Source organism: Sprattus sprattus, assembly GCF_963457725.1.
Source record: "Sprattus sprattus genome assembly, chromosome: 12".
Taxonomy (NCBI): domain Eukaryota; kingdom Metazoa; phylum Chordata; class Actinopteri; order Clupeiformes; family Clupeidae; genus Sprattus; species Sprattus sprattus.
Genome location: NC_137910.1, coordinates 14,251,030 through 14,275,844, shown reverse-complemented (window position 1 = coordinate 14,275,844; position 24,815 = coordinate 14,251,030). Strand labels below are relative to the sequence as shown.

The following is a 24,815-nucleotide window of genomic DNA, read 5'->3' as shown; positions in this document are numbered from 1 at the left end:
AAATGTGGTCCCAGTAGGCACTCCATGCCTTTATAGCATACATTTTAGTGTATAAAATAACACCAAGCGCACATACAGATTCATACACATTGTTAAAACACGTGCCTCACTGCCAGTCCTGGCATGCATGTTTAATGAAGGCTCACCTAAGCCCATGACCTTCCCATAGGCAATGAGGTTAGGACCCAGTGAAGGGTGGTCGTAGAGCTCCTGCTTCATCAGGATGCGCACGATCTCCCCCGTGATGAATGCGTCGTCAAACGTCTGCTCGGTGACGGGCCGGAGGGGGAAGCTGCTGTAGACCTCCACAGCAGCCAGCGGGTCTGTCTTCACCAGCAAATCAGCCAGCTCAATGTAGGCGTCATGGACCTGGGACGTGTTAAGATGGGATGATGTTGAATGAAAGGGTTAGAGATCAAGCCCTTCTTTACAGGCATGTGATTGGACTATCTAACAAAATGACGACTCATAACTTAATGTCATTGGTTTGCGAAACCCACAAAGGTCTTTCATCTTTGTTTCACAAATGCTGTTTTTTTTCCGGGTGGAACAGTATTCATGTCAATTTGAACCAGTTGATAGAATTGAGGTATGTCCAGGTAAACTTTAAAACTAATGCTTTTAAAAAACTGGCTTGAATTTAGACCTAGTGAATGACAGCAGATATCTTTCTCTTGCTCTCAGAATTGGTCTGTAGGTCTAGCAGAAATAGTTGCTAATTACCACTTTACCATTAGTTGACCACTTATACTTAATGGTTCCTGCACAAAGAAAGAGAGTGGGCCATGTGAACGTTATTGTGCCACTAACAAACTCACCTCTGGTGCCATGGAGATGACCTCCTGGTACAGGCTGCAAGCCTCTTGGTGGGTTTCTGCAGACCGGGAGAGAGCTCTGGCCAGCCCAAGACGAGGTGCATGGCTTTTAGGGTTAATGATGGCAGGGGCGGCAATCCTGGTGTTTGATGATGGAGCCTCATCCACTGACACAGAAACATACTCACCAAGTCAATACATATTACGATGTACGATGACCTACACTGTGATATCTGGATAAAACATATTAATATGTGTATTTACTATCTACCAAATACATAAATGTTTTATATATTAGTTAAATAATATAAAATATCACAGTATTACTACAATTATTAGAGTAAGAATCCTGGGCAATGCATCTGTTCCCACCCTGTGGTTTAGCCGGAGGGCCACTGCCCTCCTGTTTGGACTTGCTGGGAGAGAGCTGGGTCTTAGAGGAGGGTTTGCCTGGAGCCTTTGCTGCCCCATCGGCCTTGGCTGGAGGAGTCCCTGCAGCCCGTCCTCTGGTAAAAAAAAAAAAACTTACAGGTAGCAAATTTCACATGAAACAAATCACACAACTTTGTAAATATACAGGAATAAACATGAGGCGCTTGAAGCTCTAGGGCCATAAAAAGAACAGCATGTCAAACAGTCACCTTGCTGCTGGCGGTGCCGGTTTGGCAGTGGGTACAGCTTTACCGCCTCGGGACGCGGCACCTGACTTGGCAGCGGCTGCCACAGCCCCCCCTCTGCCCGGGGTTCCCCTCCCACGCCCGGTCCCCTTCCCAGAAGCCCCTGCCTCCGATGGCCCCGGTGCCCCTGTGGATTTGCTGGCTGTCTGCTTGGCAACTCCCGCCTTCTGAGCCAGACGCTCCTGCCACCACGGCTGCTCTGAGGAAGTGACAGAGGGAACCAAGACCAAGTCATGACCCGCTCACTCATGGCATCCAACACGGCAGGGATTTATGAGATTCTCTTTGAGCGAACTGAGGCTGACTGTAAGGGGATAGGCAAAAACTGCAGTCTGAATATTCATGCGGGACACTTTAAGGAAAAAGAGCATGAACCTTTATTCTATACTCCTTTGCTCCTGGTTTACTTTTATTCTCAAAGGGCCAATCATGACTGACTCTAAACACAGCTAAGGACAACTTGTTGAAATGTTTGTAGTTTATGGTCCTGCTAAGAGGTTTCCACTGAGACGCTTTACTTCAAAAGCTCACCCCAACATGAACTTTTGCATCATTTCGGACCAACATTTAAGCCAAATGGTTGTGAATGTCTAACTGTGTGAGACTACATAGATGGTTGTGTATGTTTAGACTTTGACAAAAGTTGTGTGCTTACAGTTCTCATGTAAAGAGCAGCAGATAATTCAATACATTAAAGGAATCACTCAATACAAAATTGGTAAATAATTTACAATATTAAGGATTATGTTCCAAACACAGTGTAAGAACCAGATGTAACCAAACGGCTTTTCTGCTAACTGAGACCTCAAGGGAACACATTATTTAAGCTCAGGATAGCTCAGAGGACTCTGACTCACATCAGATCTAAATGTTCACAATGGCGAGAGCATTAAGCTAGGGTCACCCCATCTTACTTGCTAGCTTCTCAGGGGCATCTCCAGTCTGTGAGGACCCCTCCAACTCAATACTGGCCTGGAAGCTTAGACAGGCATCCGCCAAGGCCACCTGGCCCCGTTCGGACTGTGGCTCGCTGTCGTACTGGGCCAGCTGGGTCACTCCTAGCAGACCCAACGCATGGCTGCTGCGGGGCACTGTCACCACTCCAAGCTGACAGACCTGGGACACACCAAAATAGCATCTAAATTAAAACCAGCTCACTTGGACAGCAGGTGACTCATTTATATTAAAGTGGACATTTCCAGTGTTTAAACGAAGCCAAATGGTGCACCTCCAACTGGCCCTAAGACAGGCCGAGTTTTACATTTGAATCTAGACTGGTTAAGTGTGCTTGCATGGGTGCAGAAAGGCGGAGGTCACCTTCTCCTGTATGTCCAGCAGCTCTCTGCAGGGGGTGATGGAGGTGAGGCGTATGAGGGCGCTGAGGGCCTGGCACCTCTGTGCAAACCAGGCCTGTTTCCCCGCACCGGGCTGCTGCATCAGGCCCTGCAGCAGAGCGAAGTGGCCATCCAGCAGGACCCACTCCAGCTGCTGAGCCACCTCGCCACGACACACACACCTGCCCATGCCCTGCGCCGCCAGAGACACCACTCTGAGGACGGAGAATAGGCCAAGAGAAGGGAGAATGGGATCAGAGAACTGGCTCATTCTAAGACAATGTTTCAAGCATTTGTTTGTTTCTCTGAATTGTCTGAAATGTATTGTTTTTCAATACGCTCACATATGGTAGACTTGCTCTGCAGTCATGGACCTCCCAGAGGGGGCATTTCTGCTGAGCAGGGTACCCAGGCTGTAGCATCCACGGAGGAACTGGACATTGACAGTAGACAGTGGGTCTGTGTGGTCCGGCTTCTCTCCTCTATGGGGGAAAAGAGCAGGAACATAATGTCTTCTGCATAATGGCATAATGTCTTCTGCAACAGAGGTATGGTAAAAGCATAACACTTCAAGACTTCAGGTACACACAACAACACACACACACACACACACACACGTACGCACAAACAGACACACCCATACCTGCCATGTTCTGGTGCAGTTAAGGCACGGGCCATGACATATTCCAGCCCTTGCTGGAGGTACAGAGCAGCCTCCTTTTCCTGCTTCTCTGAGTTCCCACCTTGCTGTAGCAGAGCCATGCCTGTATAGAACCTTCCAGAACAGAATGAACAGAAGTAAGACAGGGATATACGTATGGTCAACAAATGACTTCACAAAGCTGAAATCTTAGCCCAGCTTAATGTAATTATCCAGTAACACTATACATTGTGTGTCAGAGACAATAGTATTGACTCTGGGTGCTACCTGCAATCATTAGGATGTAAATCTTCCTGGATTTTCCAGTGGATGACCACAACTACAATGTGCAGGACTCAATGACCTTAAAGGGTGTCTGTTCCATCCATTCAAATGGCAATGAATCTGTTCAGTGGTGCATGAAGCTACATCTGCTTGAATGGAAACCCTACTCCACCTGGCTGCTCTAAATAATGCCCCAAACATCCTACCCCTTTATTCTAGCCTGACGAGGAGCTCAGCTTGGGTGCGTCTGGGTCACCTGAGGGCTGGCTGGGATGGCCTGAGTGCCAGGGCATTCTGGAGATGCTGCAGAGCCTCCCCGCTCTTCCCCTGAAGCAGGAGCAGGCGGCCCACGTGCAGGTTGTGCTCCCAGCTGTCCTGGCTCAGGGACCAGGCATCCAGGTACTTCAGAAGGGCTCGGAACAGCCAGCTCTCCTCATCTGCAAGGCTGGACTGGCCATCCTGTAGGCACACACTGGTCTTATTTCTGTTCATTTTGCACAACGGCAGAGGTCAGAATGGTGCAGAATAGACTGAGCATTTATGCAATGGTGGCCTTGTAGCATAGGCTGATATAAGAGTTGGTTTGCACCTGCTTCGATGAGCAAATGAGAACAGTGGACCAGAACATCCTAAATCCCAAATTGGGATTAAGTGAACAATTAACTGATAAAAAGGTGAAGAATGAATTTACTATACAGTATATCAACGGATCTGATCTAGCAATTGTAATCCCGTGGGATTACCTTTTTAGCCTTCTTGGACAGCCAGAGGTAGAGGGTCTGAACATATTCAGCCTTGGTCGACTGGCCTTGCTCCTTCAGCTGGTGGAATTCCGTGTCCAGGGCTTTTAGCTTGTTCTCCAGCGTGGGCGTTCCCGTGCAGCCATGGAGTTTGCACACAGCCAAGATCTCATCCAGCCTCCCTGCAGTCTTGGCACTGCCCAGCTCCTGGGCGTCGCCAGTGTCCTGATGAGTGGGAAGCGTGGACTGGTGTCAGCAATGTTTACTGCTTTGCTTCGCACATATAAATGCAGACCAAGTCTGTTATTGTATTAATGTATTATTGCTATTATATTAACATATTATTGCTATTGTATTCATGCATTATCATTGTCATCATTTCACCTTCCTTTACTGCTGATAATCACTACATTTACTGTTGACATTAAGGGAAACGTGAACTCTTTGTTATATTCCAATGAGCTAACTGTATCATACTATGTAGGATGCCACTACTCACCACTACTGCTATGAAGAACAAGTATGTAAGGACTCCAGTTTGCTTGTCACATAAGAGCTGCTAATCACTCCTGAATAATGCATGTTACTGCACCAGAGTCTCACAGAGAAACACAATCATTGTAATTACGTCCCAATTATGTTGTAACTCTGTGCATTGAATAGGGTACGTACATAGGGTATCGTCTGTTACCTTCTTTTTAAGGCCATACATCTCCTCAGCATAGTGATGCTCTTCCAGAGTCCTTCCGAGCAAATAGTGCAGTTTGGAATCACGAGGCTTGAGTTTGATGGCAGAGGAGTAGTGGATGGCAGCCTCCTGAAGACAGTCTAAGGGTGACTGTCCCTCAGCATACTGCATCATGTCACCTAAACACACACACAAACACACACACACAGGAACATGAATACACAAATATGATTCTGTTGTATTTGCACCATGTTAACAGTTATGAATTATTTCGTACATCTTTTTGGCATGAAATATTCAGTCACTAGGATTTGAATATGCAAGTAAAAACCCTCCTGTCACTCTTTGTAAATATCAGCTCTTTTTCCCAAGAGGAAAAGCTTCCACTGGGGAAAATGTCTCGTAAAAACAGCATCACAGATCTCTTATGAGATTTATATGTTTACATGGATGACATAAAATAGTGGTTGCAATAAAATCTGTTTTTTTTCCTATGGAACATCTGCACCTTCAAGCCTGCACTTAATGTGACTTTATTTGAATCACATCAATCTAATAAAATGAGGTGACAATACCAGATGATCCCCCATACAACCCACTCTGAACTAACAGAGGATGATCCTCCCTGAAACCTGTATTAAATTCTCCCTGCGCAGGTTGTGAAGTAAGATAATATTTCATCTGTACTAAATCCAATTAAATCCTTTAAGAGCCTGCTTTGATGTCATTTCTTGGAAGTGTGAATTACACAGAGCGAGCACAGAAAAGCTGAAGAAAATGAACATGGAAACTTGAGTGCACGGTCACAATGGAATCATTTTGTATTTATCTCTTCATCTATTTTTAAAGGCTGGAGTGGGATCTATAGTCACGTCAGCTGAGGCTCAGTGCTTCGGGTCGCCTCCCTCGTTCACTTGCCTGGTTTAGGAAGACGCTGTTTGTAAAGAGTTAGCTGTTCCTCCGCGTGGGTACAGAGGTCCTCCACACTGTCCTTGCCAACTGCCTTTTGCAGTCTTTTCTCCCAGTTTCGACTCTGCAGGTTTAAACACATTGCCATTACATCTTCATGTGCATGTGTCACAGTGAACTGGTCGGCTGAAACAAACATGTTTACCTCTGAAGTGTGTTTCGTCTCAATTTCAAGATTATTTGAAGACTCAAAATTGGTTTTATACCAGTGAGTTTCGGTAACTTCCTGCGGGAAAAGGAACAGAGTGAGCCTGTGATGCATTACGACTTTCTGTTTGACTCTACATTTGGATAATCACAGAGATAAGAATGATGTGTGACCCACAGGTCAATAAATTCCCAGTCACAGTAAAGGATGAATTAACCATGAGTGGAACCTAAATCGATGACTTTGATTTTGGCACAACAGGAGCAACCCTCCTGAATATTTTATTGCTGACCTTTGGATCCAGGTCTGCGGGGGGCTTGTGTGGACAGTCTTTTGCATGAGACACCACCTCTGCCAGTTTGAGTATGCTTTCACATCCTTTGGTGAGAGAGACAACAGTCTTTCAGAACAGCTGATGAAAGACTTTCAGTTGATGCGGTGTAAGATGGCATACTTATAAAGAAAATATGAATTGTGCAATGGGCTGACTGCTTGTTGTACTCTGTATAACAAAGATTCCATCAGTATCTTTTCAATCTTCAATCCAGTTTCAAAGGCAAGTCATGATATCACCAAAATGACTACTGTTTAGCTCCATAGCACACTTCACCCGATTATATGCATTTTCTATTTCACTGTTTCACATTGTTCCACAGCCTTTGCTTTACATTATGTCACAACTAATTCACAAAAGAATACATTTATTTATGAATGACTACATCCAACTCTATAGCATGAAATGACTAAGTGTAATATGTGTGAATTATTACAGACATAAAGAAACTTCATTTTTCCCCCCCTCTGGATATACACAGCCTACCGCAATGAGCAAAGAAACACTTGACAGATGCGTCAGACATCTTCTTGTCAAGATCCAGCTCTGGAACTTTCCAGCCCTCGCCCAGTGGGGTCTCACTGAGGGGGTCGACCTTTGACCTCCGAGTCAACATGTCAATGTAGGGAGCTGAAAAGACGTGCTTTGGGTCACTGCAGGGGCACAGCATAACATATATAAGACAATTAAGACAGAAATACTTTGGACATTTTAATCTTAAATATAGGTTGGGAACACAGGTTTTGAATGCCATTAATTGTGTCCAACCTTTGACTTATTGAGACAGGTCTGTAGAAGGCTGTCAGGGAAATTGGACACTCATACTTAATCTGGTCCTTCACATTACAGAAAGTGACAGCCACTGGAATGCACTCTCTACTGATGATAATGGAATACACCTGCAGAAGTGATGAAAGATAGCTTGCCTATCAAGCTTTTTCCAAAGTTGTATCAATACATTAAGATGTAATAAACTATAATTAAAAAATATAATTTTAGTACTTTTCACATGGTTAAAAAATAATGTGCATAATTTAAAACTGGAATGGATTAAAAACAGGCTGCAATTGTTTCCTACTTGAGAATTGGTGCCATCTGCCGATGAAACTTTAATTGCAACCACAGTATCACCGACATTCAACAGAAGGGCTTTTGAGCTGTCCTCTCCATTAACTGCAACTTGCATTTTCTTATCCGGTAGCTTTGGCTGTATGACAACCATGGTATAATCGACCGGGACAGAGCCTGGAAGGTGGACAGTGAACCAAGATACTGTTACATTACAGGCTAGCATAATTAAAGTAAGCTCTTATAGGCACTGCTGTCTGTCTGTAAATACTTACTTGAATATTCGTAAACGCTTGCAGAAAATTCTGGATGGAGTTTAAAATGTCCTTCTATTGCTAAATCACATAGTTTTGCAGAGTTGGCAGATAACTTAGTGATCTCAATACCATATTTCTTCGTTGTACCATCTTCAGAAACAACTTCAATTGCCACTGCATTCAATCCGTCGTTCAATTTAATGGTCTTCGAGCCATCCCCAAACAGCTAAACAAATCAAATACAAAACCGTTGACATATGCATCACCATACAGAATAGCGTATTTGGTACCCATAAAGTTAGTTCACAGTCACTTACTATTTTGTATGAAGCGCCGCAGTCACTTGTTAAGAAGTCCAGAGTCACCTTACTTACTTTGCTCTCAACAGTTACTTTATAAGAAGTTATATCTGGCTTGAATGGTGGTTCCAGTTTCCCACCAGAGCACGAGAGTTTCTCTAGGTCACAGTTATCCATCCTTGATTAGAGGCATAGAAATAAACACTATTTCTATGGATTAGAGGAAGGAACTTCACACTCACAAATGTGATTTTTCTGAGCTCTTCCTCTGCCACGCTGTAACCATAGAAACGCGACAGCGGTCATGTGGTTTTGCCATAGATAGAAGTAATTAATTAATGAATTCACTCTGTCAGTCAGTCGAGTCACCCACTCACTCAGTCGTTCATTCATTGTATGCAAGTAAATTCTAACTTGACATAGGCCTCGTCCCAGCAGTACCATAAGTATCGGTGTGATCTATCAAAAGACGAATTGGAAAATGAGTGAACTCATTTGAAGGAGGGAAAATAAACAAAATAAACTGTTAATATAATAATCATGTTATTGCTTATTTCACTGTCTCACACCGGAGACCTTGCAGGACAGCGCAATAAACACTTTGCTCACGCTCAACATTATTGCATTAATTATACAGTAGCCTACCAGGATACTTTTAAGGCATTTCTTCTCCTCCCACATAGGGGGCAGTGTTTTTTTTGTTGTTGACGCAGACGCAACCGATACCCGGAAGTTTCGTAAAATGTAACCACAGTAAAGGTCTGCGGAAAACATTAGTACAATTATTTTATGTTTAAATATTTTTTGCATAATATAGCTCAATTTCAGAAATATATAAATTCAAAATAATTGAAATAACGTTATCAGCATGTCGTACAAATACAGAATGCTTTAGTTGTTTTAAAGCCCTTATCCCCTTGTAACCTGGCAGTGAAACCAAATGACCCAGTGATGTCACTTTAAAAACGTGCGCCGTTACCTGAAATGGCATACATCTGTGTGAGCTAAATTGAATGTTCCTCTATGTTAGTTTAGGCAGTTTAAAGGTTACGAAAACGTAGGTCTTGGTACATTTAATATCTGGCAATGTTATTGGAGGCTTGGTCCCTGTACTAATGCGTTTAAACGAATCAGCCTGTCGGAAAGCACATCTTTCTTATGCTCTCTAGCTAGCAGATTAGCAAATACTGAACTCAACTCTTGATACTTCACATAACAATGGCAGAAGACATTCCTGTTGAGGATTATCCCACTGAGATTGAAGAATACCTGACTGGGTTCGACACATCGTTGGGCTCTGTAAATGACGTTGTAAAAAAACTAATGGCCAGCTCTAAAAATGAGCAAACGGTAAGCCAGGGTTAACGTTAGGTTTACCAGGTGCTTGAAAATCTCTGTCTGGTGAGATTTCAGATAGTTTATAAACGTGAAAAATGTAGTTGTCAGTTCACTGCAATAATTATTTAAATACATCGTATGGGCTGTGTAATCAATAATGTTTATGTAGTGTGACTATCGTTATCTGGTGTTAGCAATGACAGGTCCTAAGACTCATTATAGTCAAACATACACAGATAAATTGTTGGGTAATCTGTTCCTCTGCTCAGTTGGACCCACTGGAGCAAGCAAAGCTGGATTTGATGTCTGCATATGCTATGAATTCACTGTTTTGGAGTAAGTTAATACTCATTCCACTACTTTCAACTGTTCTGGAGTTGTATGCAAAGGTGTCCTAGTTATTGTGTTATTTTTACAGTGTATTTGGTGACGCAAGGAGTCAACCCAAAAGAGCATGGAATTAAACAAGAACTGGTGAGAACATGCATGTTGCATACCTGGTTGAGCATATCTGTAAAATACATCAGACAAAACCCTTATTTTAACATACTGCCTGAATAAAGCACACTGGTCCATAGCTGTGCTTTAATAACTCTGTAATGCATAAATCTCACTAATACAGTGGGGAAAATAAGTATTTGACCCCCTTCCGATTTCGCAAGTTTGGACACTTGCAAAGAAATGTGGCATCTGTAATTTTAATGGTAGGTCTATTTTAACAATGAGAGACAGAATATCAACAAAAACCTCCAGAAAACTGCATTTTATAACAGTTATGAATTGATTTGCATTTGTCATGGAAAATAAGTATTTGAACCCCTAGCGAAACATGATTTAGCTTCTCACCAAGCTGCTTGCAGGTCTACAATCTTATCTCTGACGTCCTTGGACAGCTCTTTGGTCTTGCCCATGGTGGTGAGGTTGAAGGTGTGAAGTATGATTCTTTGGACAGGTTTCTTTTATACATGTCACCAGTTGAGAGATCAGGTGTACCTTGTTTGGTCTGTGGGAGCCAGCATTCTAGCTGTTTGGTAGGGGTTCAAATACATATTTTCCGCGACAAATGCAAATCAATTCATAACTGTTATAAAATACAGTTTTCTGGATGTTTTTGTTGATATTCTGTCTCACTGTTAAAATAGACCTACCATTACAATTATACATCACACATTTCTTTGCAATTGGCCAAACTTGCGAAATCGCCAGGGGGTCAAATTATAATTTTCCCAACTGTATGTGCTTAAAAAAACACTTTAATGTATGTCATATGTTGAAGTTGGTAGGGTCATGTATCTTTTTCGTTGTTTTAGGAGAGAATTCGAACACACATGAACAAAGTGAAAGAGATCACAGATAAGAAGAAGGCAGCTCGTTTGGACAAAGGGGCCGCTGGTCGGTTTGTGAGGAACGCTCTGTGGCAGCCAGAAGAGCAGAAGGACGCTTCTGAACATGCTCCCAAAGCCAAGCACGCTTTTGAACACGGTCCCAGGGCCAAGCGCGCTTTTGAACACGCTCCCAAAGCCAAGCACATGAGATTCAAATAAGGATTGATCAGCATGGCATGCCTTTCTCAGTGGACAGTCGCCTGAATGAGATATGCTGAGGACTAAGGGACTTGTTTGATAGCTTTTCCATAAAATCCTTAGAGAAATGTTTTTTTATATTTTTCTTTTTGAAGGAGAAAGTTGTTTACCGTTAAATAAAAACAACCTTCCTTTCCCCTTTTTGACCAGTATTTTTTTTTTACATTTTTTATCAGTCAGCAGTTTTGCAAATACTAGTGAATTTCCATGAATTACTTATAGTTGAGATGTTGGGTAGTAGGTAAAAGTAACATGCTGTATCACCAAACCTTCAGAAATGTAATTGAACTTGATCCGTTTATACATAGGCTCATTTTAAAAGTGTGGTGCAGTAAGACTGATGATAACTTGGTGATATAGTCAATAAACGACTCAACCAGCCCGCTTAGCTTTGTATATTTCATAGGTCCTTGCAGCTCTCCGCTTTGCTGTCAAACATTCATTAATTAATGTAGCAGACAGAACTCATAGTATCATATTTATTTATCACTGGTGAGCCAAAACATTATTACCAAACGAAGCAAACAGAATAGATTTGCTTATAACAATTGCGCTTGACATGGTGTGGGATATATAGTGGCTTGCAGAAGTATTCAACCCCCCTGAAAGTTATCACCACTGTCACAGATACAAAAACATATGCTCTAGTATATTTTCAAAGGCTATATAAGTATATAGATGTATAATGCATAATTGACAATGAAAAAAAGTAGAGAAAGCCTGCCAGAAAATGTGTTTTAAATTGAATTCGTTTTTAATTTAAGTAGACAAATCACTTTTTTTTTGGTTCATTCTTTCTGCGCCATGAGGCGCATAAGGCTGCAATTTTCTTTTTCCATTCTGCTCAGTCTTTCGCTAGACCTCAGACCTCATTTCAGCTTCTCCATCCTTCATGACCTCTTTCCTTCTCCACTGTTCGTCTCCAGGTTGTCTTTGGGCGACCTACAGCATGTTTCCCCCCTAGTTGCCACCATACACTCATTTATAACTTATTTAGCCTTTAGGAATATACTAGAACATAAGTATTCACAATGACAATACTGAATAGGAAAATCTGTGTAAGTACCTTTTGGAAATGGTGATGACTTTCAGGGAGATTGAATTCTTTTCAAGCCAAATACACCTGCTGGATGTGGGAGAAATGGACAGATGTAAAGATCTGGATAAGTAAATGATACAGGCCACTATTCTGGGGAAAAGTTGTTGATATTTGGCCTGGTCCGTGCCACTGTGTTGTTTTCCCATTACAGTGCCACAGAGTGAACGGACTGCTGGACAATTGAACAATTGACCGTTATTATTTATTTAAAAGTATTGGATTCGAATTTTGGACTGTGCCGTTAAGGGTCAAGTCATGTTCTGCAGATGATTGGGTGAAAATGGCCGGCCTTGTGGGGTGCTCCTGGTCAGCAGTGGCCTGAGGGGAATGCACCTGACCCAGTGACAGTGACAGTAACCCTCATGTGGTTCCGCTCACAATTGACTGGCTTTGGGGACACAAATAATAATAATAATAAATCATTTTATTTTTATCAATTATCTTTTCATTCAAAAGAATCTCAGAGATGTTAATAATACCTTTTGTAAAAATTGGATTTGAATCTATTTTGTTTTCTATGCAATTCTCTTCGACAGTCCAACATTTATATATCATTCCTAGTTTTTAAGCCTCCTTTTAATGTACCACTCTGTTTTATTTAAAATAAGGGAAGTTCACAAAAAATTATAACATTCATTCAACTACTTATTATAAGTATTCTGTGGATTAAACAATGTAGGAAACAATTAAAAACACACATTTAAAAAATACATAATACAATCTGTAATTTAACAACATAATGATGCTTGTGTCCTCGGTCAAAAATGACCAGTTTGATTTATAAAAGAAAATGCACACCTATTTATATGCATCCAGCTGCCTGTATTTATTTTATTACTATATTTATTTGCACTCACGTCACGTTAATTTTAAAAGCCTGGTCTATTTTGACTAGAAACACAACAAACATAACAATTATTTCCAAAATACTATTCAAATCTTACTACAATGTATTGTATGCATTTAGGTGTTTAGTGTGAAGGATGTCATGAACCTTTGTGAGCTTAAGATAATATTATGTAACTGAAGTTACAAAATGGTCATTTTTGACCAGAATGTAATATGAGGGTTAAGGCTCTTTGATGCTTTTGGGCAATGAAGGGTGTCCTGTCTGCTCCAAACTGACATAGGGGCTATGTGTGATGTTCAGGGCAATGTTTCACTGAGAAACCCTGACTGCTGAATTCCTGTGAATGATAATTTGACATGTGCAAACATTGTTGCAGACCAAGTATGTCTCTTCACGTCAGTGGTAATCCCCTATGGCAGTGGTCTCTTTCAGCAGGATAATGAGCCTGGACTTGCCACACACCACACATTGTTAGTAAATGCACAGTTTGAGGAACCAAGCCACCTCCACTTCAATACTTAAAGGATTTAAAGGATCTACTCTTGATGTCACAGGGTGCGTTTAGAATACTTGTAGAGACCATGCCTTGGCAGATCGGAACTGTTTTGGCGGCATGAAGAGGACCAACAGCTATTAGGCAGGAAGTCAGACTGTGGCTTATTGGTGTATAGCTTAATGTTCCATAAACTTTGGTGTCCTTTTGAACCCTTGACAGTGGTATTACTGAAGCCATCCTCCCTTCAATTTGACACAGGGACCAGCATTTTCATGGACTTGACAAAGTGACAAACATGTCTGCCCATTTGATGCACTCAAATTAATCAATGTATATTTTACAATTTAAAATATAATTCATCTGTCAGTCTCGTTCTGTGCAGACTGTTTGCCTTTTGAGAAAAGTGACATTTAAATATGCCATCATGAGAAGAAATGTCATGAGCATCTCTCAAAGGAATGTCATTTGTTTTGGCATTGTCTGTGTTGACTACACAGTTGAGATTTGTTGAGTTAACTTTCCTTCTTCCATCCGTTACTTTCCGAGAAATTGTTGATTTTACTGACTTCAGAGATGTCTTTCAGTCTGCCTTACACGCTCTCTCATTCCCTCTCTTTCTCTCTCTCTCTCTCTCTCTCTCTCTCTCTCTCTCTCTCTCTCTCTCTCTCTCTCTTTCTCTCTCTCTCTCTCTCTCTCTCTCTCACACTCACTCTCTGTCTCTTTCTCACTGCAAAGCAGATTGGGAAAACGTGGATTTTCCCCAGAGCTCTGTGCGGCCATATGTGCTGAGAATCAAGAAATTAGGTCACTTGACAAGAATTTCCAGGAGACAGATTTGTGAAAACAAACTCAAGCTAAATGACGTGCTGCAACAACAGCTCTGATTCTGCGTTCAGCTCAGTCCATTGTGCTTATTTTCTTTGTTCGGTTTGGTTCATCATTACTAGCACATTTGATGTGGCTAACAGATAGCAATGCCTAAGTATGTAACCGCCCCTAGCCTGAAGGGGGCAGCAAAAGGTTTTCTTGTCAAAGATCACTCTCCACAACGCTGTCCTGGTAGTGGCATTCAGAACAGTGAAAGTGTTGCATTGGACAAAGTGAAGATGAAGTTGAGAAGGACTGGCCAACTCAATTGGAGGTTCTGAGGGACTAATTAGAAGGTTTCTGGAGACAAGCTTCATGAAGGCTATTGTTGGCAGGCCTTCAGGCTTTAATTAGTGAGTCTGATGTCTAGTGCGGGATGTATCATCCATTAAAGACCCCTATAGAGACAAAGAGTTTTAAAGTCATTTAGAAAGAGTTTAGCGACTTATATCCTCAGGAAATTAAATAAAACACAGCACTGCTTTAGTGGTTTCGTTCAATGGGATGTGGCACGCCAGTTAGTGTTTTGGTTTGTTGCATTTATAGTGCATTGTGAGGTTAGCAATGAAAGTGAAGTCGTGAGGAGGTATTTTTACTTTAGAGTAAAAACATATTTCTGGGTTTGGCACGTAAACCTCACACTAGTAAAACTGCTTCAGTAAAGTCCTGTATGTTTTTTTTTTTGTCCTAAATAGATTATGGCAGCATTGTCCCTTCTTTCCCTTTTACAGCAAAGCTCACAAGTGCAGCCAGAGGCCAGACTATACCAGGGGACTAATGGCAGAGTAATTGGTTCTGGGGTCACTCTGTTAAGGAGACTGAAAGGTCACTCATCTGTAGGCCCAGGCTAATAATGCTGTCAGTGACTCGAGAGAGACGCGTAGCAGTGGCGGGAGAAGACTGCGGTCTGCACAGGAGAGAGGCAGGAGGTCTGCCGAGGAGCTCCTCCAAGCCTCTTTACATTGCCTCTGGCCTTATAAAGTGCCACAGCGAGAGCCAAGAACAATACATCGTTCCCCAGTTAGTATGGAGAAATTCCCCTCTTGCAGCCTAGCCCAGCTAGCGGAGGCCCATGACCAGAGGCGGGGGAGATATAAATGATGATGGTAACTTGCATTGTCTCTTTCTTGGGTTATAAGAACAGACTCTGAATCAATTTCAGGGAATCCCTCCCAGGTCAAATCCCTACGATATCACCTCACATTTCTCTCTCATTTCTCATCTTTTTTTTTACAGCATCAAACACCTGATTTTCCTAGCTTCACATGTTGCCAGTATGAATTGACCCTCTACCCAAACAACTTTGGTCATCCACTCACGCTTTTTGTTTGGTTGATACGGAGCAGTGCCTGAAATAGTGTTAGCATTTACAGTTAGTCTCCCTATTTCTCTCTCCCTGCCCGACCCAATTCCCCTTGTAATCACCAGCCCTGACCTCTGTGGCAGTAATGTTGGGTCTAAATAAATGTGGCTAGCCGGCACCCAGGGGGAGTCCTTCTGCCACGAGTGATGGAGCGGAGAGCGACCCAGGGGGTGTTTACACAAGAACCCCACACACACATTCTTCACAGTCCTTTGTGCCACCTTCCATTCACCTTGCCTGGTGCAGATGGACAGATTAATCAAGATAAGAGATTTTTATTTACCCTCGCCGTGCTGGCCAGGACAAATGAGTCTTTCCAAAGTCAGACTTTACTTTGAGAGAGTCGCCCATAAAATAACTTTTGGTGTTGAGTGTCTGTGGTTTCTCTCTCCCTCTCCCTCTCTCTCTCTCTCCTTCCTCTTCTTTCTCTTGATTTTCTCCTTCTCTCCCTGTCTGTTCCTCGGTTCCCTCTCTTTCTCCCAGGGGCTTTGCATTAGAAGGAAATTACGCCACTCTGAAAGCACGCACTGTGGGTTTCCAAGCGCTCACAAGCGCGCCACTCGCATTTTCATGCACTAAAAAAAGTACCTCATATGGCCATTCTTTTACCGTTCGACGGTGTTATCATTTTACGCCATCATTTTTCTCCTCTCTTCACTCTCTCTCACTCTCCCTCACTGTGCTGGGGTTATGCTATCTCCTTTCATTGCCTAGAAAGCTGCAATGTGACAGTTACATTTATCTGTTTGTACACTGCAGAGACTAAAGGTGACTTGAAACTGGGTGTCTGTGTCTGAACTTCCTGTGCGCTTTCAAAGGCCATAACCCATCAGTTCCTCCTGGGCCACTTCCAATGTCGGTCTTCACACAGAGGTGGTGTGTAATGGATTTGATGCTCCCCATAATTTCTAAGACAGTGGTTTATTCACTGGCCATAGGAAGACTGGCCCACAGCTGTTGGGATATATATTTTCCGAGGAATGTTGATGCCTGTTAGCTGAAGGCCGTGAATTTGGATGTTTCCCCAATGACAAATTATGGTTTTAAAGAGCATCTGCACACACATTTGACCATACATACACGCACACACACGCACACACACACACACACACACACACACACACACACACACACACACACACACACACACACACACACACACACGATAGGTCCCTGGAGAGACTTGTAGAAGGGAGAGTGTCTGTTGTGGGTTTGTGAGGGGGATGAACAGGATCAGAATGCGGCCTGTGATTTCCACTGTAGTGCGTGACAGCTGGCGTGATGCAAACAGCTGAGTTGGATAGGGGTATTGTCATTATTCTTTGACAGTTGCTTAGTATCTCATAAACAAGATGGTGCAGTAAGCTAAACCTGCAGTATTCGACAATAAAAAAAGCCTTGCGAGTGGCAATAATTGACATAAATAAATGAGGCACATTCAAAGATTTTTGCCATCGGATTTTACGTTAATAGCAGGTTTTGTGAGGCAGAAAATGTGAGATATTATGGACAGACCGATTCTTTTCTACTGCGAGGTCCAGTTCTCTTCCAGACCTTTTCTCCCTTCGTAAAATATGGTTTACGGAATGTCAATAGTGCCACTCATGCCTCTCTCATGTCTGCTTTACGGCCACTGCGAGGCTCACTCGGCCCGTGATGTGAATCTCAGCTAACGGTGGCTGAGGGGGTAGTAAACTGCGGGCCTCTTCGTTTTATGATGTGAATGAAGTGGTGGTTGGGGTTGCTAGAGGAGCAGTCCTCTCCAGGTCTTTTTAGTCCGACCTGGTCATATCTACACTTAAAGCGGGTAACATGTGGTCGGACGCTTTCTGTCGAAATAATGTGGGTAGAGCAAAAACATTCAAAGCACGAAAAATACTGGCCTGAGTTATACCTATTTATTTAGAGAATGGAATTTTGGTGGCAATGCATTTTATCCTTTCTAGCTGAAATTATCAGGAATGTATTGTGGTTCGGAATTGTAACAATGTCACCATTTTAAACACATTTTGGGACGGAACTTTGATATTCCACATGATAAATAAAATCACTGACACGGTAAGTTATTTTAGAGAACAGACCTGTTGGAACGATCGTGCGCCACTAGGTGGCAGCCAAAGACAACTTCAGGCATCCTTGTGTGCTATTTTGGATGGAGTTCTGTGCATTTGTAGTCCACCCTCACTGTGATGTAAGTAGATAATCGCGACCTCGCCTGATAAGCAGGTTTATCACAGAAAGAAAACAACAATAAGATCAGTGATAATGACTGTAGTAATTGCTATGGAAGTCTCTTGTTACCCGGCAGCGGATTGCTGAATGCGAAAGCATGCATTCTCTTTGGATTTGCTGCCTGGTTGCACGCCCCGCCAAACATTTTTCCAGCACCCAACCGTTTATGTTTGATTGCTGGTAAGGCCTGAAATGTGTTTGCGGATATCTTTCATCTGGCATTACACACCGCAAACCATTAAACAGATCTACTAGATTATTTTCACCTTTGTTGGAAGTTATCGTGGAAAGAGAGTTAGGCCTACGTTGTAAAAAATAAAAAAAGAAGATCTAGAACATTAGATTTGGGTGAGACAGAGGTAGGCCATCATGGAAAGTCAAAACTAAACTAAAATCAAATGTGTTCTTGGTCATCATGTACCTTCATGTCTTCAATCTTCTGTGATCTCCCTCATTAGTCTGTGAGTGATTAACTGATTATTCCTACCAGCTGAATCAGGACTGCTGTTAAAATAGAACCATTAACTAACTTGGTGTGTTTGGAGCTGAATGTAAATTGAAGAGGAGAGGACTGCTTACTGATGTGAGTGACTGAGTGAAGTTTTGGAGCGACTCAGCTGCAGTCTAGACCCATTCTTCCAACATTTATTCAGCGGTAGAGCCAAAACTGAGGAAGAATACTTGACAATGAGTTCAACAGATACTGCTTCCCTGATAGGCTACACCCTGTTTTATTTAAAAGGTTTTAGTAGCTTCCTCACTCTTGCAGGGATCATAAGTAAGTCAGCACTGCAGTGACCTTCATGATGGAGGTTATAGTAACATTCAGTTTGTTTTTCCTCCAGCTTACTAAGAACCATTTGTTGTGAATATCACACACACACACACACACACACAAACACACACACACACACACACACACACACACACACACACACAAAAATGCACACACACACACACTCCCACCCACACAAACACACACACACACACACACACACACACACGCATATCCAGGCTGTTGGATTATAAACAGGTGTTGTAGGTTCATTCCCACTGCTGGAGTCCTGGAGCTAAAACAGGTCTGTTTGTAAAGGTCATGACACGAGTGTTTCCTCGTCTCCACCGTCTCCACCAAAGAGATACGGTTTATTTACAACCCAGAAGACGGGGGCCTTTACCTAGAAGTCACACTACACAGCGATTTGAATGTCTGGTCTAAAATGGCAATGTATTTTTCTCCATAGATCACCAATTAGAGAGCCAGACCAATTTAAGTGAACGGTCAAATGTTGCGTGTCTTATTGTTTTTTAATTATCGAGTCATTAACAGTTTCTCTGCCATTGTATAAATGAGCTGTTGTCCTGTGTGTGTGGTGGTGTACGTATGAAGGGATTTACTCGCCTTGTCCATTCTTGTTCTGCTAACGCCAGCAGGAAATGGCGTGGCTAACGTTAGCAGGCTGCCAGTCTAATGGCCTCCTGTTTCATCCTATTACATCTAATCAAAGCCGAATGTGTCATTAACTAATTGCACAGCATTTCTTTTTCTTTTCCCTTAGCTTGAAAATATCCCCCTGTACAGGGAGAGCTGTCATGACACCTCCGAGGAGTCGATCTGCATGGCCTTCTGAACACGACACCCTCCAAAGTTTAAAGAAACATCATTTATCACTCGGGCAGCACCTGCAATGTGTGCCGTCCCCAACCCAACCCCCACCCCATCCGTCCACACATGCACACACATGCATGTGTCCACAGAAGCACACCCACACACACACACACACACACACACACTCACAGCCTTCATGAACATAATTGGCATGGTGCAGGAGTCAGCCTCTGCCCACGCCCCTATCAACCACTCACTCACGATGCCGGCCTGTGAGAAACATGGTGTAAACGTTCACAGCATGGCTTTCACCGCAATGCCACCGGAGACTTACTGCACTGCTGGTGTCACGCTGTGCTATCAAACACCACCTCCTACGTGCCTCGTACGCCTCCTGCTCCCTCCATATTCCCAACTCGGCCTATTATGACTTGCACTGCAAGTGTTCTCTGAATTTTAAACAGTGAAATGTAAATAGCTCTAATTATAGTAATAACAGTGATATAATGAGGTATGATTAAATGAGTAATAATGCATGATTGCACAGCAAGTAATAGCACAAATTCAGAGTTCACCTGGGGTACCCTGAGTGTTTTGTTTCAGTCCAGTGTCCCTCTTGTCTCTCTGGCACTCAGTTACTCCTTTACAAGGGGAGTTTGTGGGCCCCCTGGGGGAGCCGTGAGTAAACACTCGTGGAATGCCAGCCTGTGCGATGCTTGTGGCCCTGGGTTAATGGCCAGCGTGACTGGGGGACAAGGTGACACACAAGCAACTGCAGATGTGAGACAGCAGCTCACATTCTTCTATTTCCAGGGCTATCTGCGTCCTTCCTGGGGTGTCACATCAAGGCCACCCTTGTCTGGCAGGCACTGTTGACTCTGATGTAAAAGAGGATATGCGCAAACCTCCAGATCACGCTAAGAGACTAGCACCATTGTGTGCTTATTGACTACAGTCCGTTCCCTTGGGAAACAGGTTCAGTATTGTGTACAGTCAAGGGTTATGTAAAGAGATTTTGGTGCGAGGTGGCTGTGGTCTGATAATGGATCATCATCATCTTGAGCAAGGTAAATGAACAACAGCTGGCCATGGGGAAGCTGCCGCTGAGCTGGGAAACTGATGGGGAAGTGAGCAGGCCTCTCCCCCATAGATTGGGCACCAGTGAGGGCATGGGAAAGTAAAGTTAAATAAAGTGAAGTTATTGTTCATTTTTAATTACACAGTTGATTATAATTTCTTGAAACTATATGACAATTATTATGCGTTGCATGGCTTTGATCAGAAGTTTCAATGAAAACAAGACTACAAGGGGATTTGGGACAGTCACACAGAATATTCTGAGATTTTGAACGTGTTCTAAATTGAGTATGAGATTATATGTATTGCTGCTGTTGCCATTGAGTGTGATATGCGGAAAGCTAGCATGTGACCTGCTAGCGGCACACACAGACCAGCTGCACTGGCTTAGATCATGTTTGCCCTGTGAGTGTAATGTCCACATTGGTCAGGGTCGCGTGGTAGACCAGTGCTGGAACCTTAGAGTCCCCCTCTCCCTCTTGATGTCCATTCGAACGTTTAAAGAGGTTAGTGTTGACACTTAACCTTAAGACACAGGCTCATCCAGCGGGGTCATAGGTCACCATGTTGTGGTCATACAGCAGCACTTGAGCATGGAGTGCATGCAGCCCTGCCGAGGTTGATATATGTTGGTAGATTGCTACACACACACAGACCAGTTGCACTGGTTGAGATCATTTTTTGCCCTGTGAGTAATCAGCCGTCAGCTCGCAGCTCTCACACCTGCAGTGACTGCAAAGCAAACACAGCGTGAGGTGTAGGAATCCCAAACTGAGGGGGCCCAAAGAAAAAATCGTTGGCCACATCCGTGTGAATCACAAGCATGATGACATGCCTTGGCACGTCAAGGAAACAAGCATTTTTTGAGCAGGTTTCACCATCTAGTCCAAGGAAAACTCTTTCATCTTACTGTACATAAAACCCTTCAGAGTTGTTTTTCTCCCCCTACCCCCACCCCCCCCTACCACATGGGTACTAGCACAAAGTGAGACTTGTCTCGGCCACAACAAGTTCCAGGTTCCATTCTGCTCAAAGTGGTTGAGGCCTCCACAAGGAGCTCCTCAAAAGACGTGTCACGGGACTCTGTCCAAGAGATACACCCACTTAAATGTGAGGCGTTTACGTGATTACCAGATCAAAAGATCTGGTGACCTTTAGTCTTTCGTTCTGTGTGGCGGTGTGGAACAGCTCACCGTGAGCCAGTTTGTCTCTGGACAGCCCTGCCACGCAAGGTGGAATGCATCGCCATGGGACTATATTTAGCAGTCTTGAGGCGGACTCTTTGCTCGCTTGTGATCTCCTGAGAAAATAGCTGCTAATAACTAAGAAAACAATGGGGCGAGATGAAAGGACATGCCAACACACACAGGCTTTGCCATCTCAATCGTGAAGGGAACTGTTTGGGTTGAAAACACAGCAATTCAAGGCTCTTCGTTTAACACAGTTGGGTAATTAACAACATCTGGTGCCCAGGGATGGGTTTGGAAAACAGGCGGTGCTGAGTTTTATTTGACTTTTTACCCCTCTTTGTTTTTCTTTTCATCCAGGTTTGACAAACATAATTTGACTCCCTCCCTGTATATGCACTGAAAGACATTGTAATTGATTGATTTAAAGAAGACAGTTGATCATTTCCAGTGCTCTTATGTCCTAACATTAAGTCAATAGCAGGTCATCGTCTGGACACACTGAACCGGTCATGAAACAATAGTTTACAGAATCATTAAGGACTTGTAAAACTTTGGCTGATCCACAGTGTATTGTTTCAAATACAGCTTCAAAATGTTGGTTCTCTTAGTGTGTGATAGTATTTAAGTTTTCTCGTGCAATAAAACTGCAACATACTTGATTGATATCATTTTTGTGTCTGTTACAAATGGTCTAGCAGCTGCACAGGCTCTTACTGAACTGCGCTGTTGGTGAAGAAATGTCTTGGATTGGACAATTCTGACCCACTTTGGGCCAGCCAGGTCAGCACCACCAGTCTGGGAAGCTCCACAGTGAGCTGGTCCATCTGCAGGAGGGGCCCACTGTCTGTTTGGGGTTTTCCTCCTGTAAGATATTCATCACGCACATCGTGTGTCTTTGTGAAAGGGTTTATGAGAGAGAGGAGTAACCCACATTCAGACTCAGAGCTTGTGGTGATCGAGTGACAACCGGTTTCAACTGGTTATAGACTCTAACTCTCAGCCAGTTTTATACCCAGTCATGAGAATTATTAAAATGTGAAATGAATTGCCTATTCTTAGTTAAGGATTCGTTGGCATAGCTGTTGTCTGGGCTGTGTGTGAGATATGGTTTACACAGGTAAATTGTTAGTTGACTCACATGACAGTTTATTTTCAAAGTGTGTGACATTTCTGCATTCAAAATGTGTAATTAATAGGCCCCAAAAGCATGTGACCTACTTATTTCAGGAAAAGTGGGATTGTGTTATGTTATAATTTTTCTCTATTTCATTTGATACACTTACCTTTAAAACGCTATTGACCTGGCAGCATTTGACACACTTACCTTTAAAAGGCTATCGACCTGGCAGCATCTGAAACAAAATATATTCTCTTCCATTTACTCACTCATACAGCATCACCCTTTTAAGGTGCCATGATGATTCCTCTGCATAAAAGTTTATGGGTCAAATTTTACAAGTCAATTTCCGACCACTCTCACCACACCATTATTAGTTCATTTCAGACACCATTTACTTGTGTTTTTCCCTTGTCTGCTTTACAGCACATCAATACTCAAAGAAAGTCATTTATGTGTGGATCTTCCTTCCCCGGCTGTAGTGTGAACCCTGTCCCTCGTTTGTGTCATTCTCAAGGGCACGCACAGGGCTGTGATTGCACATTGCAGCAGGTCGGCCTCCCGTGGCGAGGTGACTGGGTAGAGAAACAGCTGTTACTCAGAGTGACAGACATCCTGAAGGTGCCCCAGTGCCATTTATAATCAATTTGAGCCCCAACGAGAGCCGGTGAGACTGAATGAGCAAGAAGAAAGACAGAGAGAGTAAGATGGACAGAATAAGAGAGAGACAAAGCGAGTGAGACAGAGAGAGAGAGAGAGAGAGAGATAGAGACAACGCTTAAGGAAATGACAGAGGCCAGTCATTCAACATGAGTGTCAAAGCTGCACCTGATATCCACTTGTTTCATCACCACTGCTACCATCTAAATGAATGCGGCATTCACAACATTCACCTCTCCCATTCCTGTGTGACAAGATGGTGCAAAATGTAGGCTACCATCACTGTAGAAACTCTATACATGGCAGCAAGCACGCCACTCTGGCAGTGCCTCATATGCAGTGACACATGTAGCTCACCAACTCTGCGTGAGTCCTCATTCTGCAGAGGTAGGCAAAGTAGGGGGGTTATTTCTGGGGCGGGGTGGTGCGAGATGTGGTGGAGCAGTTTCCCCCTGGATGGAGGAGGCATGCATGAACCAGACCCCTGGGGCCCTCTGGAGCTGCTACAGGCTCATTAGACATGGGAATCACGGCTCCTATGGCCCTGAGTGCGAGTGTGTGTATGTGTGTACAGTAACATTAACCCCAGTAGAATGGTAAAGAGGCAGAGTGTATAATCATCTTTAATGTGTGTGTGTGTGTGAGTGTGAGTGTGTGTCTGTGTGTTTTGGGGGACCACCCACAGTGGTGCTCTGGTCTGGCTGTAACCTCACCCCTCTGAACCCCCCAAACGTCCTCTCTGCACCTCTCTCACACACGCACACACACTCTCTCACACACACACACACTCTCTCACACACACACACACTCTCTCACACACACACACACACACGGTCCAAAACGTTCAAGCAAGGGGGGAAAGAAAGCAGAAAAGAACAGATATAGCCAGACGTCCTCAGTCACAGTCTGGAGTGTAAATTTGTGACGGGCGCACCTGCCCGCCTGCTGCAGTGCGTGCTCACGGCCTCAGAGGAGCCGCGCTAACGCGTTTCACGGGGGGGGGGGGGGGGGGCTCGCAGGGTGGAATTCAATCACACGGCACCGTAATGAGTTTCTCCGACGATTCACCTGTTCCTTTTC

General features: G+C 43.4%; 1 protein-coding gene across 1 annotated transcript; it reads left to right on the top strand.

Moving 5' to 3' along the window:
• The first annotated feature begins 9,233 nt into the window (after window positions 1-9,233).
• Window positions 9,234-11,496, top strand: c1d (C1D nuclear receptor corepressor). Its single transcript, XM_080849421.1, has 4 exons — window positions 9,234-9,604; window positions 9,862-9,928; window positions 10,011-10,066; window positions 10,903-11,496. Exons 1-4 carry the CDS (start codon window positions 9,473-9,475, stop codon window positions 11,134-11,136), a joined length of 489 nt encoding a protein of 162 aa, XP_080705547.1. The 5' UTR covers window positions 9,234-9,472; the 3' UTR covers window positions 11,137-11,496.
• Window positions 11,497-24,815: the final 13,319 nt, after the last annotated feature.